Source organism: Nanorana parkeri, unplaced genomic scaffold (genome assembly GCF_000935625.1).
Source record: "Nanorana parkeri isolate BGI_ZX_2015 unplaced genomic scaffold, ASM93562v1 scaffold1742, whole genome shotgun sequence".
Classification (NCBI taxonomy): Eukaryota; Metazoa; Chordata; class Amphibia; order Anura; family Dicroglossidae; genus Nanorana; species Nanorana parkeri.
This window is the reverse complement of record NW_017308010.1, coordinates 43,224-59,672: the sequence shown is the minus strand read 5'-3', so window position 1 is coordinate 59,672 and position 16,449 is coordinate 43,224. Positions and strand designations below refer to the sequence as shown.

Here is a 16,449-nt window from a genome sequence, read left to right as displayed (position 1 = left end):
GCTTGACATGTTTGGTGTCTATTTACCCGACGTGACCCCGTCTTTTATATTTTACCAAAAAAGTGGGTAATATTAGTTGTTTTAAAACATAATGTAAAAAAAACCTTTTTTCCCCACCATTTTCAGTAATTGCTCCTGAATATAGTAAAAAGTAAAACCTGTAGTGGTGATTAAATACCACCAAAAGAAAGCTCTATCTGTCCCCAAAAAATGGTATAAAATTAATTTCAGTACAGCGTGGCATGACAGAATAAATGTCAGTCAAAGTACCGCAGCGCTGAATACTGAAACATGGCCTGGACAGGAAGGGGGTTTAACACGCCGGTCACCAAGCGGTTAACAGAAATTGGATTGCCAGTCTGTTCCTGTCAGAGGTTTCTTTATGAATTTTTCTACAGTATAGAATAGAATTACCAGACGTGGAACTAAATGTTAATACTGTTATATAGTTCTACAGTTGTGTGCGTCCGCTCACACTGGCTCGTACTGGGACATTGTACGTCCCTCGGACCGGCACCCGACCTGGAGCCACTCGGACCGGGACCCGACAGTTATAGACTAATATAGTTGTAAACTTTTCTTTTTCTATTGAACTGTTTCAGCAGTGCTAGGACTCATGTACACATTGGCATCACACACACAAGCAAGTCAAATGCAGTATGCCTTTACATGCTTCCAGGATAAAATTACTTTTTTTCTCATTGACTTGTATGAGGGAAATAAGCAGATGCAAACAATTGAGCATATACATGAACCAATAAGCTGGCTATAAATTAAAGGATGTGACTGCGAGCAAGGCAAGCCTTTTACAGGAAACCTGTGCATAGACAGATAGTGAGACTGTCATTGCTGATCTCTGTCAGAAAATGTTAGACGCCTGGTTTTCTCTGCCTTCAGTATTTTCTGAGAACTGAATGACCTTAAAACAAGCTTGAAGCCAGTCAAGTTAGACAGCCTGATCTGCATACTTCATACCAGTTTCATGTCAGAAACGTAAAAAACATTGATGCTTATAAAAAGGCAATGAATCGGCCAGATAGCCAGGCAGCTATAATTTTCAGAATGAGACAACAATGGAAGCTTCCATTTATCTATCCTCACAAGTTACATAGTATTTGAGGTTGAATAAAGACACAGGTCAATCAAGTTCAACCTTTGTGTGTCCGTGTGTGTTGTGCGTGCATGTGTGTATATGAGTCCCTGTGTGGTCTTGTTTTTAAGAATACCTGTACCCCTGTATGGTTACCATCTCTTAGGCAGGTATCTAATTAATTTTTTAATAAATCAATATTCTCTGCTGATACCACTGCTTGTGGCAGAGAGTTCCAAAATGTAACTGCTCTAACTGAAAAGAAGCCCCTACGCCCTTTGTGGTTAAATCTTTTCTCCACCAATTTTAGGTGGTGGCCTCTAGTCTTTTTTAGGGAGTTTACAGTAAAACGTTTATAACGGATGTAGTCATTTCCACTCCACCAAACATTTTGTACAAGAAAATCATGTCCATTCTTGAATCTCACTTACAGGGTGAACAAATTAAAAAAATTAGCAACCATGTCTCATAGCTTAGGTCCTTCAGCACCTTAATTAGTTTAGTTGCCCTTCTCTGGACTTTCTCTAGCTCAGGGACATATTTTCTGTGGATTGGTGACCAAAACTGGACCGCATACTCGAGATGAGGCCGAACCAGTGATCTATAAAGTGGCAAAATGATTGCTTTGTCTCTACAGTGCATTCCCTTTTTGCTACAAGGCAGTACTCTGCTCGCTTTGTTTGCCACAGCCTGGCATTGCATACTATTGTTTAATCTGTGGTCTACTATGACCCCCAGATCTTTTTCCATTTCTGACTTCCCTAGTGGAGTACCTATTAATGTGTATTCCTCTCGCCTATTTTTAACCCCAAAATGCATTACTTTACATTTTTCAACATTAAATCTCATCTGCCATATAGTTGCCCACTCCCTTATTTTATCCAGGTCCTCCTGTAATGTTCTAGTGTCTAAGTCCGGGTCTATTGCCCTCCCAATTTTAGTATTATCTGCAAACACAGAAACATGGCTATTTACAACTTTCCCCGATATAATTAATAAACAGGTTAAACAGTATTTGGTCTGGGACAGAACCCTGGGGCATGCCACTCTCGACCTTAGACCAATTTGAAAACCATAGACCAATTTGAAGTTCAATTTCAGCCTTTGGAATTTCCTCCACTGGAACATGGGGGTGCCTGGAAGTGCTGGGGGTGAATATTGTGGCATGCACTGCTCACAGAGAGGCAGGTTTGCAGGGGCTTGCTTTTATAAAGTGCACATGTGAGCTTTGAGTAAAGCCTGTATGGTGTTGAAGAGCACAGTGTGAACCAGCAACAGTACCATTATCAAATACCACCTCTCAGGAGGGGTTGCCTAGTGTTAATTTAGCATTATGATGGTGATAGTACTGTTGTTCAATCTATTTTAAAGATAATACAGGAGTGACAATATATGGAGACTGATTTACTTAAGGAGTTGAGAATCTTCAATAAAGATTGACTTCACTTTACCTAATCATGTGAAATTTAAAATCCTGCACATCACTAGGCAATTTAAAGTGAGCACACCTATAATTTATATACAAAAAGCTGCCACAACGCCAAGGTTTCTATTTATCTGGCACTGAGTGGACACACACATCAACTTTTCTGCCAATCTGTGAGTATATACTTTTCTATACCACCAGCACTATCCAGGGTTCATTCAATCAATAGTATATAATGGGGGAATTGCCAGTTTTCTTATGGCAACCCATGAGCTTCTCTATTCAGTTTGTTCAGTTACGCTTTGAAAATGAAAGATAGAAGCTTGAACAATCTGATTGGATGCAGGCACTGTTCAGGTATTTTGAGAGCCAGCGGAGCCGACTAGCAAGGTACTGAAGCTTGGCCCAGTGGGAGATTCCCCCATCCACACAGTTTAGCATAGATGGAGGAATCTGTTGCACTTTATCCATCTGACCAGGCCTGTCTTTAATACTGATCGGACCCTGGGCAAACATTTTCTTGCCCCCCCCCAGGAATTTCTCTCACCTCCCCAACACCCAGAAAAAAAAAAACAGCACACATAGATCATAGACTTCTCTCAAAAAAACTTTGACTGCAGGATTTCAAACCGATTGGATTGCAAGGATTGCAAGCTCAGCCGTTTATATTAGGGATGCACCGATATATCGGCCGCCGAAACATATCGGCCGTAAATGCCACTTTTGGCATCATGTCTCCAGGGTCTCAGGATGACTCTCAGGTGGTCAGTGCAGGGATCTCTGGTGGTCGGTGCGGTATTTAGTCAGACTCAGGGCATTCCAACATACAGTACATTACAAAAAGCTTGCATTTTATCGAATATGGGAGATAAAAGGGATGCTTTGCTGTTCTCTGCAAAGGCTTCCCCTACCCCAGCGTCAGGCCCTTCTTCAACCTTGGGCACCAGCTGCTTGGTACTCCTGTGATCAGAGGCGGCCCTAGAGTTTGTGAGGCCTTAGGCGAAACCTAAACATGAGGCCCCACTCAGGCCTGTGGGGTCTCACCAGGTCTCTGTGGGGTTTACCAGGCTGGCGAGACCCCCAAAGAGTCCTGGTGAGACCCCACAGAGCCCTGAATAAACCAGGGCTCTGTAGGGTCTCACCAGGGCTCTGTGGGGTCTCACCAGCCTGGTTAGACCCCTCAGAGGCCTGGTGAGACCCCCAAGGAGCCCTCGTTAAACTAGGGCTCTGTGAGAACATACAAAGCCCTGGTTTAACCACAAAAGGACTAGTTAGACCACACAAAGCCTGGTAAAACCCCACAGAGCCCTGGTTAAGCCAGGGCTCTGTAGGGTCTCACTATGGATGCTTTGGGCCCCACAACCATGACAGGGCCCGGGGCAAGTGCCCTCTTTGCCCTGCGTTAAAGACGACCCTGCATCTGACCATAGAAAATTTGCAGATAATCTATAGGTGTATGGCCAGCTTAAGTGCGGCTATTAGTTTCTATGAACAATGTACTATTTTATAATTCTTATTATTAAATAGTAAAATAGTGATCCACTTTGACAGGTTCCTTATGTGCCAAGATTTATATGATTAACTTGTATTTCCTGCATTTCTTCCAAAGTTTACAAAAACTAGTAGCTATGCAAGCCGATATAAAATGGAGAAACAGTCACAACTCCACTATTCATATGGTTATCTTAGAAAGAAGAAATTCAAAGTTCAAGCATAATCTCAAACTGATCTCAGATCACGAGTTCTATACCATAAACGGTCACTTTGTTGCATTTACAACTTGCTGAAGTCAGCTTGTACATCGTATAAAAATAAATTATAAACACCTATAAACACCCATGAAGTAAACAGGAGCCAGCCCTCAACAAAATCATCTCAAAACAATGTTCGGTGTGGAGGCACCATCTTGCTAGAGGAAGGCCTCTGCTTTCTAATGTCAGAGCAGAGCTGCAACAACTAATGGATTAAAATCGATCATGAGAATCGTTGGTAACTATTCTCATTATCGATTAGTTGCCGCTGTTCTCCTCCCCACTGGAGCTGGCTGCAGCGGTCTGTGTCCCTTCAAATCCCCGCTGTTCTCCCTGCCTGTGTCGGCAGGGGCAGCGGGGACACAGACCTCTGCAGTCGGCATCAGCGGGGAGGAGAGGCGCTGTGGATAAATTCCCCCGCTCCGCTTCCCCCTGTACTTCCGCTGCTGCTACCCCAGGCAGTTCCTCCCCTCACCCGGTCCGGGCGGCTCCTCCGATCTCCCCCGGTCTGGCCTTTGCTCCTCTGCCCCGCCCCCTGCCTCCTCTACATCTGCAGGCTGGGGGATATACCCAGCCTGCTATTGGATATTTTAAAATGCAATAGCCAATATCAGGCTGCCTATTGCACCCGCCCACTGACTGCTGTCAATCAGCATGGGAGCACCTGATGGAGAACTTCGCCTTCAGACAATCTGCCTGCTGATTGTCAGCAGGCAGATGCAATAGCCAGCCTGCTATTGGCTATTGCAATTTAAAATATCCAATAGCAGGCTGACTATTACTCCCAGCTATATAGTAAAAAAATAATATAGTAAAAAAAAAAAATTAAAAAGACAAAAAAATGTTTTTTTAAAGTTAAAGGAGAACTATGAGGTGAGTGCTTTTCACTCACCTCATAGTTCTAGCTGACCTGTGACAATGAGACTGTCACAGGTCGGCTCAGTAGATCGGGAGGTGAGCGAACACATACCGTCGCTCGCTCCCCTCTCGATCCTGTCACAGCCCTCTGCCGTGACAGGGGAGGGGCTGGATTCCACGCTCCGATCCACCAGCACTGACTGGTGGATCCGACGGGGGAGGGAGCGGGTACAGCTGGCTCTGGCTCTAGATAGGCAGAGCCAGCTGTCACTCACGCAGCTGGGCGGATCCAGACATAATTGTGGCGTCTTAGTATACCGCGAGCTGTAGCTCGCGGTATACTGAACTTTGGGTGAAGGGAGGACACTAGGTTTGTGTCCTCCCGTTACCCTAAGGAGAAATATGGGGAAAAGCCTTAACCCCATAGTTCTCCTTTAACTACCTCCAGGCCGGCCGTAGTAAAAAAAAACAGCTGGCCGGGAGCTCTCTAGATCTGAGCGGGCGTCTTTAGAAATGGCCGATATTTAAAACAGGCAGCGATGCCTGTTAACATACAAGCGATCCGCCGGCTGTAGAGCCAGCAGATCGCTTGTATGGGGTAGCAATCGGTGCCCCCCCCTCCGCGGTCCCCCCCGCCATTGTCCCGCTGATCCCGGGCGCCGCTGTGCCCGGTGCGAGCCCAGGGTCAGCATGGCGTCTGTGTCACAGGGGATAAGAGGGAGATCGTTACACGAGCTCTCTCAGGTCCCCTCTCCTCTGAAAGAATGCGGAAGTGTTGTATATTACATCACTACCGCATTCTTGTGTCACTCTCCAGCTTCAGAAGCTGGAAAAAAAAATAGGAAAAAAAAATTCAAGTCCCCCACCCCAAAATTTTAAGTTACACATAAAAAAACAATTATTTTTTAAGTCCCCACCCATACATACACGCATGCAAACATGCGTCGGGGGCGCATACGTGCAAAAAAATTACGCCGCACATGGTACATATCGCCACGAACGTCGGAGTGAGAGCAATAATTTTAGGGCCATCAATCACTGATAACACTAAACTGATGAGCGGTAAAAGTTTTTCTGCGATGTCGCGGGTGCGCGCAATTTTAAAGCGTGACATGTTTGGTGTCTATTTACCCGACTTGACCCCGACTTTTATATTTTATAAAAAAACTGGGTAATAATAAATGTTTCCTAACATAATGTAAAAAAATAAAACTTTTTTTTTTCTTCAAAATTTTCAGTAATGTTTCCTAATTATACTAAAAAATAAACCCCGTAGTACAGCGTTGCATGACGGAATAAACATCAAAGTACCGCAGCGCTGAATACTGAAAAATGGCCTGGCCAGGAAGGGGGGTCTAAACACCTAAATATAAAATATAAATTTTTGGCTAGAAAACAGCTTTAGCCCCCCAAACAATGATATATGTTCTGAAAGCAGAGGCCCTGTAGAATACAAAAATGTTAGTTGCAATTTTTTACGTCACAGGCTTTTTGCGCAAATGTTTATCAAACCCGTATTTTTAGGAAAAAAATCAACTAAATTAAAATCTAGTGCACAGAAACATAATATAATACCCAATTTGTTGGTAAAATATGAACGCCGGGTAAATAGATACCAACTATGTCAAGCCTTAAAATTGCGTTCGCCGTGAAGCCGCAAAAAAGTTAATACCCCAAATTTCCCATATGGAACATTTTAAAAGATTGACAGGACTAAAATTATTGCTCTCGTTTTGACGTTTGCGGCGACATGCAACATGTGTAGCGCAATTGTCCGTTCCGCACGTAGGCGCACCGACGCGTGTTTATGTGCGTGCACGTGGGGGGCGGGGGACTTATTTTTTTTTGCATTTTTTAATTTTTCTTTTAGGTTACTTTAATATTTATAACTTTTAAACACTTTTTTTTTAAACTAACCCTATTGTTATAACATAGCAAGCCCCCTATGTAATAGCAGATAGGGTGTGACAGGTCCTCTTTATGGATACATCAGGGGTCTTTTAGACCCCTGTCACCCAGAGACCCCAAAGAAGCTGGGGAAGCAAAGATCTGCTTCCCCAGCTTCATCTCCTGGCTCTAAGAGCCGGAGACTGTGTACAGTGATACCGGAAGTGATGCAATACACATCACTTCTGGGTCCAGTGATTGGAGGAGAGATAAGCGGCTGGAAGCCGCTGAGTTTCTCTCCGATCACTTCGGGGAGACCCGCCGAGCCGCTCAGCCGTGTTCTTGTTTTGACCACTTTAACGGGCCGCCGTCTATAGACGTATTGCGGCCCAGAAGTGGTTAAATAAAAGGTTGGATTTTTTATTATATTGGCTTAGTTTTACAATTCACATTATTTAAAATCCATGAACCTAATTAAAATGTCTTATGTATTAAAAAGATATCTATATATACAAATAGATATCTTTTTAATAATTGTATGTATATAAATAAAAAGGTGGGAAAAGTCATTTTCAGTTTCGGTCTGACAAATTTTGCTGTAGAAGGTGCATTGCAGTGCCATTCATTTCAGTGGATCCCAAATGCACCTCCCGTCCGCAGTGTGAACGCCCGCAATGGATTGCGCGGTACTGAAATACCCTGCGTTTCAGGGCGATATCAAAAAATGTGTATACCGTTTTATTCTGAAGTAAACTTTATGTCTGTAACACTGCGTCTGAAGCAGCACTGCCTTAGATCTTACAATGCAGATATACAAAAAACACAAAGGGAGACAGTGCCTTCTTCTCATGCATTAACGTTTATTATAAATAAAGGGAATTCAATCCAGAGTAAGAAGACAACTCACATGTACAATGTGGAGTCATACACTGTAAATATAAGTCAGCAAACAGCCAAAATGCTCCAAGTTGCAATACATAACATCAACAAAATACAGGACCACCAAGCGATGTGGCTACCAGCTGACGCGTATCAGGGATAGGTTCCCTTTCTCATAACCCCAAAGCGCATCAGTTGGTAGCTACTTTTGTTCCCCATGGTCCCGATGTGTGTTGTAAAGTAGCCACCACTCCAAGTTCACTTACGTGATTGACTACAATCTCACAGTTGGTTTACTAATTTGTATTTAAATTATAGTCCATTATGAGAGCGAGCTTGATGCGGTGACTACTTTACAACAAAGACCACGGGGAACAAAAGTAGCCACCCTCCAGAAGGAAGGACTGTGTCAGCATGAATTCAGAGATGATCTGAGAATCTACAGCGGAATGATACACAAATAGGCTAAATTTTTGTTAAAGGAGAACTATGAGGTGAGTGCTTTTCACTCACCTCATAGTTCTAGCCGACCTGTGACAATGAGACTGTCACAGGTCGGCTCAGTAGATTGGGAGGTGAGCGAACACATACCGGGTTCGCTCACCTCTCGATCCTGTCACAGCTCTCTGCCGTGACAGGTGAGGGGCTGGATTCCCCCCTCCGATCCGCCAGCACTGACTGGCGGAACGGACGGGGGAGGGGGCGGGTACAGCTGGCTCTGCCTTTAGATAAGCAGAGCCAGCTGTCAGTCATGCAGCTGGGCGGATCCCGGCACAATTGTCGGGATCCGCTTCAGCTGCGGCGTCTCAGTATAACGCGAGCTACAGCTCGCGGTATACTGAGCCTAGGGTGACGGGAGGACGCTAGTTTGTGTCTTCCCGTTACCCTGAGGAGAACTATGGGGAAAAGACTTAACCCTATAGTTCTCCTTTAATAGGCATGGTACTTGAATGCATTTTTAAGATTTAACTCCTGAGTTAGGTGTCACTTTAAGACTAGGGGTGAGCTTTGGGTTCAAGTTGAAGAGCACATAGTAAGCAAAAAAGAACCCCAAGGAATTCTTTAAATATATAAATATGAGGGGAGGTCGGCTACCAGCGACAGTGAGAAAGCGAACATGTTAAATGCATTCTTTTCTTCTATCTCTACAGACAAGACGGACGTGGGTATCGATCAGGGCATCAGCAGCAGATATGGTAGTATCAGTTTTAACACAAAGAGTAGAGTAATACAGAGATTAGAAATAATAAATGTAAACAAATCGCCAGGACCAGATGGGTTACATCAGAGGGTACTAAAGGAACTTAGTCAAGTCATAGCCAGACCCTTGTACAAAATTTTTATGGACAGTATAATAACAGGTACGGCCCAACTGATTGGAGGAGAGCACATGTAGTATCAATATTCAAAAAAGGGGGAAAAGACGTGCACCAGATAACTACCATGATTACAGTGCATTGGTGATACCTGTCCAATGGTGCCACACCCCAAAGTCATTAGTATGTACAAAAATAGAGGAAAGGGTTTTTAAGGCACGGCATCACATATTTGAGTGGAATAAAATTATTTGAACCCAAGTTAAAAAAATTTTTATGTCTGTTTCAATTGCTTGTAATTCATAAGAATTAACCTCTAACATAGATGAGCTACCACCTCCCGGGTCTCCCAAGAGAGGAAAAAGTCACATCACCACCCTAAATGGTCATGGAGTCTAAACTCAGAAGTTTAGTGTCTAGTCTAGTGATTCCTCCAATTGTGGGGGGGGTCACCCTGATCCTTGACACGTTTCGCTAAAAGCTTTCTAAAGAAGAATAGTAGGTACTCTGTAGATTACAAACATCAATAAATATACCGTTTTTTGCAACTCAACATTAGTAAAGAGAAGTACCTGATTACTGAGAAACAAAGAGTAGATGAGCTAAGCCTCCAAGCAATGTCAAACAACCATAGCCCCTAAGGGGTTATATGAGTGAACGAAAAGTCCCCTATAGATCGAAAAAGTCTATCCATACCTAGGAGGAAACAATAAATATGTGCCCATATGTATTTCTAAAACAGTAGCTCAAAGTTAATTCCACATAATTAAAGGCATACTGCACCAAGACAGTGTCCCAAGGACACATACGTATACCCACCTTATCTCCAATTACCCAGAAAATAACCAACATGATTTCAAGGAAGGACCATAGTTGTCAGACCAAGGAAGGACCATACTTGTCAGACCAATCTATTAACATTTTATAAATTAGACAAAGGAATACCAGTGTACGTGGTGTATCCGGACTTTCTAAAGCATTCGACACAGTACCCCACTAAATTAAGGTCTATGGGTCTAGATGATCTGTGTCTGGCCTGGAGAAGAGGCTTTTGCCCTGAATCACATGATCAAAGTGTTCGGCTGAACTGGACCCAGAATGGATACAATTCTATAAACAACTATTCTGTCATAGTTTAAAAAGGTATAGCCTGATGTAAGTTTCAAATTGGAAAAATGTAAGCCGTCATCTGACTAATGTTCTTTTTACAGCTTGTGGAATTTGGTCGAGGTCAGCCAGTACATCCTATAACAATTAGCTATTTGCACCCATAAAAAACCATACTGACATATGTTGTAAACTTGACAATATTATCACATCTCACATATTACAAATATCACATATTAACCGCTTAAAGTAGAATTAAACTTTTATTTTTTGCCTATATCTATGGCTTGCTCCCGCCTGCAATGCCTTCCATCACGCCGCAGCTTGCAGTACCGCAATACCGTTAATTGTGATGCAATTAAAAAAAAGTAGTGCATGAATTACATTTTTAATTACACAGTACCATATATAGCTATGGCTGGGCATGTACTTTACTAAAGGCCCCTTTGTTATGTAGGCATTTTATCAAAATCAGTGAGAACATGTCACTGCCCATGGACTTATTCTAGGACAACATGAGTTATCAAATTGCAGAAAAGCAAACACTCCTTTATTCCACATATTTTCCTGCTGTCATACTCTCTGCCCTCAATTGGATCCACTTGTAGCAAAGTACAGCCTTATTTCCAGGAAAAGTAAAAAAAAGTCAGCTGCAGCCACAATGTGAAAGTGGTAAATAACTGGTGCGAGTTCTGTGGTGGGATATACAGTGGGTATAGAAAAGAATCACCCCCCTTTAAAATAATTACATTTTGTTGCTTTGCAGCCTGAAATAATGACAGACAGTTATTGTTTTATCCAGCTGTACTTACTAAGTGCAACTTAGAACAACCAAGTGAAAGATACAAAATCTCCAGTTCAAGGACATCCCTTCTCAGTACCGGCGACCAAAACTGGACCGCGTATTCCAGAAGTGGCCGAACCAACGATCTATATAGAGGCCAAATTATAGACTTGTCCCTGCAATACATCCCCTTCTTAATACAGGACAAGACCCTGCTAGCTTTGTTTACCGCAGCCTGGCACTGCAAGCTACCATTCAGTTTGTGGTCTACAATGACCCCCAGATCATGTCAGAAAAAAATAAATCAAAAACAGAATCACTGAGTTGGAAAAAGGATCACACCCGTGTGTCAGTATTTTGTTGAACCACCTTTTGCTTTAAGTACAGCCTTTAGTCTGTTGGGATATGTCTGTACTAACTTTGCACATCTAGACTTTGCAATATTTGCCCACTCTTCTTTGCAGAACTGCCCAAGTTGTGACGCTCGCCTGTATCGGCTGTGGAAAACGTGGATCTCAACTGCGGTTCTCAGCTAAAGGGTGAGGACGGGAATCAGATAGCAACTCCTCCACCTCGCTATGCCCAGTTTTGGAATAAGGCTGCGAGGAAGTTGCAACACATCATACCCCGTTTGCACTGAGAGGTTTAACCAATGGGTTTAGCAGACCTCAATCTTAATTGTATATAATCGAGGACAGCAAGGGTCAGCAGACAAAAATAGTAATCGTATCTAATCAATTGTGGACAGCAAGGTTCAGCAGACATCAATAGTAATTGTATCTAATCAATTGTGGACAACAAGGGTCAGCAGACATCAGATAGTAATATGTATATATCAATTGTGGACAGCAGGGGTCAGCAGACATCAAATAGTAATTGTATGTAATCAATTTGTGGACAGCAAGGTTCCTACTCCCAGGGAGATTCCAGGGTTACTTGCGGTTTTAGTGCTGGCCTCAGATGCTCAGATGTGGTTTGTAGGCGTCAGGTCCTATGCAAGGCGAGTGGGGAGCTGAGCTGATCAGCGTCCTGCACACTCAACAGAAGACGCTGATCAAGTGCTGAGATGCGGCTTTTAAGCCGAGTGCTGCGTCTGAAGGGGGCGGAGTCCCGCGGCGCGCCTGCGCCCGATGTGGACGGTTTTCGAGGGAGAGAGAGAGGGATCTCTCTCTGCGCCTGCGCAGGGTTTTGCTGGACGGCGGCGGTGGACGTCACCCTCTGACGTTGACGTCTCAGAGTCGCAGACCCGCGGCGCGCCTGCGCAGTGAGCCCACGACCCGCAGTACCGGCTCAGATCATGGTCCGTCTGTTACACAAGTTCAGTTAAATTTGACGGTGACCGTTTGTGGACTGCAGACTTCAAGTCATTCCACAGGTTTTTAATGGGGTTTCAGTTTGGGCTCTGACTAGGCCATGCAAGGACATTCACCTTTTTCTCCTTCAGCCACTGTGTGGTAATTTTTTCTGTGTGCTTTGGGTCACTGTTATGTTGGAAGGTAAACCTTCTTCCAATTGACAAATTTATGGCAGAGGGCAGCAGATTTTCCTCATGAATTTGACAGTATATTGCCCTCTTCCACTGGTGGAGAAAAAATGTAACCACAAGGGGCATAGGGTCTTCTTCTCAGTTACAGCGGTTAGGGTCTGCAACTCGCTGCCACAAGCAGTAGTATCAGCATTTGGACAACTTCCTCAGAGACTGTAACATACAGTGGTACAGGTACTCTTAAAAACAAGAACACACAGGAACTTGTACAAACGCATACAAATGCAATAGCTAGAACTTGATGGACCTGTGTCTTTATTCAACCTCAAATACTAGGTAACTATGTAAATCTTTACAACTAGGTGAGCCGCAAACTTGTAGCAAGCATGTACATATCAGGTGTCATGTCACCATATATGCAAATAGCAGTTCTGGATCAGTGGCTCACCATGCATTAAAGGAAACAGAAGGGTGACAGCTCTGAAGCTTGCACCTTTAAAGCAAGTCGGTTGTTCCTATGTTTCTGTCTTCACAGTTTCCAATTGATCCTAAGATTCTATACGCCATTATGTATTGTAGATTACTGACCAATTTCATTTGATATATTTAGGGGGGAGATGTATAAAAAGGTATACTACAAGATGTGTTTTTCTTGCCCATAGCTACCAGCAAGCTTCAAACTTTCATTTCCACAGTCCTAGTTTGAAAATTAAGCAAGGATTCTGACAGGTTGCTATGGGCAACATCAGATATTCCCATTGCACTTTTCATACATAAGCCCCTTTGAGAGGTAATGTCTCTTATCAACTGAAATTAATAGTTACAAATTGTTCTTCTATGCCAACAAGGAATCCATCCATATGCTCAACATATTGTTCATAGCTATGCAATCTACAAACAGTTGTTAAGCTTGGCCTTGGACCCAAGAAGATCAACATTGCAAACAATGTTTAATTCTACTGAACACAAACTAGGTGTCATAAATGTAGGCATCTGCCATTAAAAAGGTGTACAGTACAAGAGGCTCGATTTTAAAAGGGCATTTTACATATTTATTCAAGTTACTGCACATACTTTCTACTGTCATACGTCCACAATCCTTTCCTTTGCATACTGTTCTCCATCATATGAGTGACCAAGCACTTCTCTTCTGCATACACTACCTGCTATCAAACCTTTCAACAGTCCTCTAGTAAAAATATTGTCCACTATCATACCTTCCACACTTCTCTACTACAGTCGTGGCCAAAAGATTTGAGAATGACACAAATATTATTTTTCACAAAGTCTGTTGCTTCACTGTTTTAAGATCTTCTTGTCAGATGTTACGATGGTATACTGAAGTATAAATACAAGCATTTCATAAGTGTCAAAGGCTTTTATTGACAATTACATTAAGTTTATGCAAAAGAGTCAATATTTGCAGTGTTGACCCTTCTTATTCAAGATCTCTGCAATTCGCCCTGGCATGCTGTCAATCAAATTCTGGACCAGATCCTGACTGATGGCAGCCCATTCTTGCATAATCAATGCTTGGAGTTTTTCAGAATTTGTGGGGAGGTTTTTGTTCACCCGCCTCTTGAGGATTGACCACAAGTTCTCAATTGGATTAGGGTCTGGGAAATTTCCTGGTCACGAACCCAAAATTTCGATGTTTTGTTCCCCAAGCCACTTAGTTATCACTTTTGCCTCATGGCAAGGTGCTCCATCATGCTGGAAAAGTCATTGTTCGTCACCAAACTGTTCTTGAATGGTTGGGAGAAGTTGCTCTTGGAGGATGTTTCTGTACCACTCTTAATTCATAGCTGCGTTCTTAGTCAAAATTGTGAGTGAGCCCACTCCCTTTTTTTGAGGGATTAAGTTAATTTTCATGGCAAAGAGGGACTTTGCAATTAATCTTATCATTCTTCATAACATTCTGGAGTATGTGCAAATTGCCATCATACAAACAAAGCAGCAGACTTTGTGAAATAAATATTAATAGTTGTGTCATTCTCAAAACTTTTGGCCACAACTGTACATTCCTTAAGGCTAGGCTCAAGCCTAGGCCATTGAGCTGATCAGCTATTTTCGTGCAGTTGTCACGCCTTTTTGTTTGCGCGATTTTGCTTTGAAAATCACTTGGTTGTCAATGCATAGAGATGTCTATGGGACCCAAACCGCGCAAAAAAAATAGCTCCTGCACCCTTTTGCACGTCAGGCGATTTCTACCACCCGACAAATCGCAAAGGTGTGAACAGCTTCCATAAACTTTAATGCAAATGTCTATTTTTATTTGATATTTTCTCTATTTTCGCGCGGATAAATCACCTAGGTGTGAACCTAGCCTTATTGTGCATGTTGACTGCTCCTCTTCATTTCCACATTCCTTGTCTGTACATGGTGTCTGCTATCATACCTTCCACATTCCTGTCCTAAACATATTACCCATTAACAAACCCACTAGCAATCATCTACTGCACATACTGCCTGCTGTCATACCTTCTGCATTGCTCTTCAATACATATTGCCCGCTATTATGCCCTCCACATGCCTCTCCTGTACATACAGTCTGCTACCCTACCCTCCACACTCCTATCCCAATAATACTGCCAGCTATCATATCCTCAACACTCCTATAACATACACACTGCTTGCTATCATACACTCTTATTATTATTATTATACAGGATTTATATAGCGCCAACAGTTTGCGAAGCACTTTATAAAATACAAGGACATTACAGTTGCAAGACAAATTGGTAAGGAGGGCCCAGGAGTTATGGTTATAGTGGTTTAAACAATGGAACCTCTATAAAAGCACACAGGTTATAAATGTGTATGCTGTTTACAGTTACAATAGGGGGGGGGAGGGGGTGCAACAGGGAGAATGTGCCAAACAAATTATGACACTCGTAAACAGGAACTGTGCAAATCAATATAACAAATAAAACACAAGAGAAAGATGCAATGCAGCGAAATGCCCAGATGTATATAAGCCCTCGTTCACACCTGAACGCTTTGTAGCGTGTTCTACGCTCGACGAACGCTCTACAAAACGCTCAAAAATATAAATCCCATTGTATTCAATGGCCTCGTTCCCACCTTGGCGTATTTCCGCCCGTCCCTAACGCGCTACAAAATGGCCCACGCCTGAAAAGGTACATGTACTACTTTGAGCCGTTTTGTTGCGCGTTTCCATTGGGATACAGCAAAGTAGCTTTCGGAAACACACGACTTTTTTACCGCGAATCGCGGTAAAAGAAACGCGCGACAGACGCGCATATGCAATACGCCTAGGTGGGAACGAGACCTAAAGGTCTTCCTGCATTTTGTAACAGCATGTGTTGTTGGACACTAAAACCGTACTCTACAATACTCTATGGTAATATATCTATTATCTAGAAAGTATTAGCACAGGATTTTTCAGAAATGTTGAACACCATTTCTATAGCATGTTAACTTAAATACACACTGCTGAAGAATTCTCATCATTGGCAAGTTTTTAAACTGTACCTTACACACTTTCAATGACCAAGTCTGTTTGAACTTATCCTCTTAGCATACAATAATGTGATATTTACCTGAGACGCATGTCCACGGCACATTCACAATACTTCCCAAGCTTAACTCTGTGAATCATATAAGGAACATCACTTCTTTCTTCAGAAAGATAAATATTCCTTTTATCATGGCTGCCTCCTGTAATTGTTCTTCAGGTTTAGAATGCTTAGTTCAGATGTGTTTACAGACATAAGTGTTGTGTAGGAGGAAGGAGTGTAGGTTTTACTTAGGGCTGGCTTTATGATCATAATGGGTTCAAAAGGCAATCAGATAGCTATTCTATAGCAGTTTAAAGTTCCAACTTCTCCTAGCAGGTAATTCA

The 16,449-nt window shown here is 42.7% G+C and overlaps 1 protein-coding gene across 1 annotated transcript in view; it reads right to left on the bottom strand.

Moving 5' to 3' along the window:
- MGAT3 (mannosyl (beta-1,4-)-glycoprotein beta-1,4-N-acetylglucosaminyltransferase) overlaps positions 1 to 16,191 on the bottom strand; it is a 27,647-nt gene extending 11,456 nt beyond the window's left edge. Inside the window, exon 1 of the mRNA XM_018571359.1 lies at positions 16,148 to 16,191. Within this exon, the coding sequence (XP_018426861.1) occupies positions 16,148 to 16,158 (11 nt within the window). The 5' untranslated portion in view covers positions 16,159 to 16,191. The remainder of the gene's footprint in view (positions 1 to 16,147) is intronic.
- Between the last annotated feature and the right edge of the window lie 258 nt (positions 16,192 to 16,449).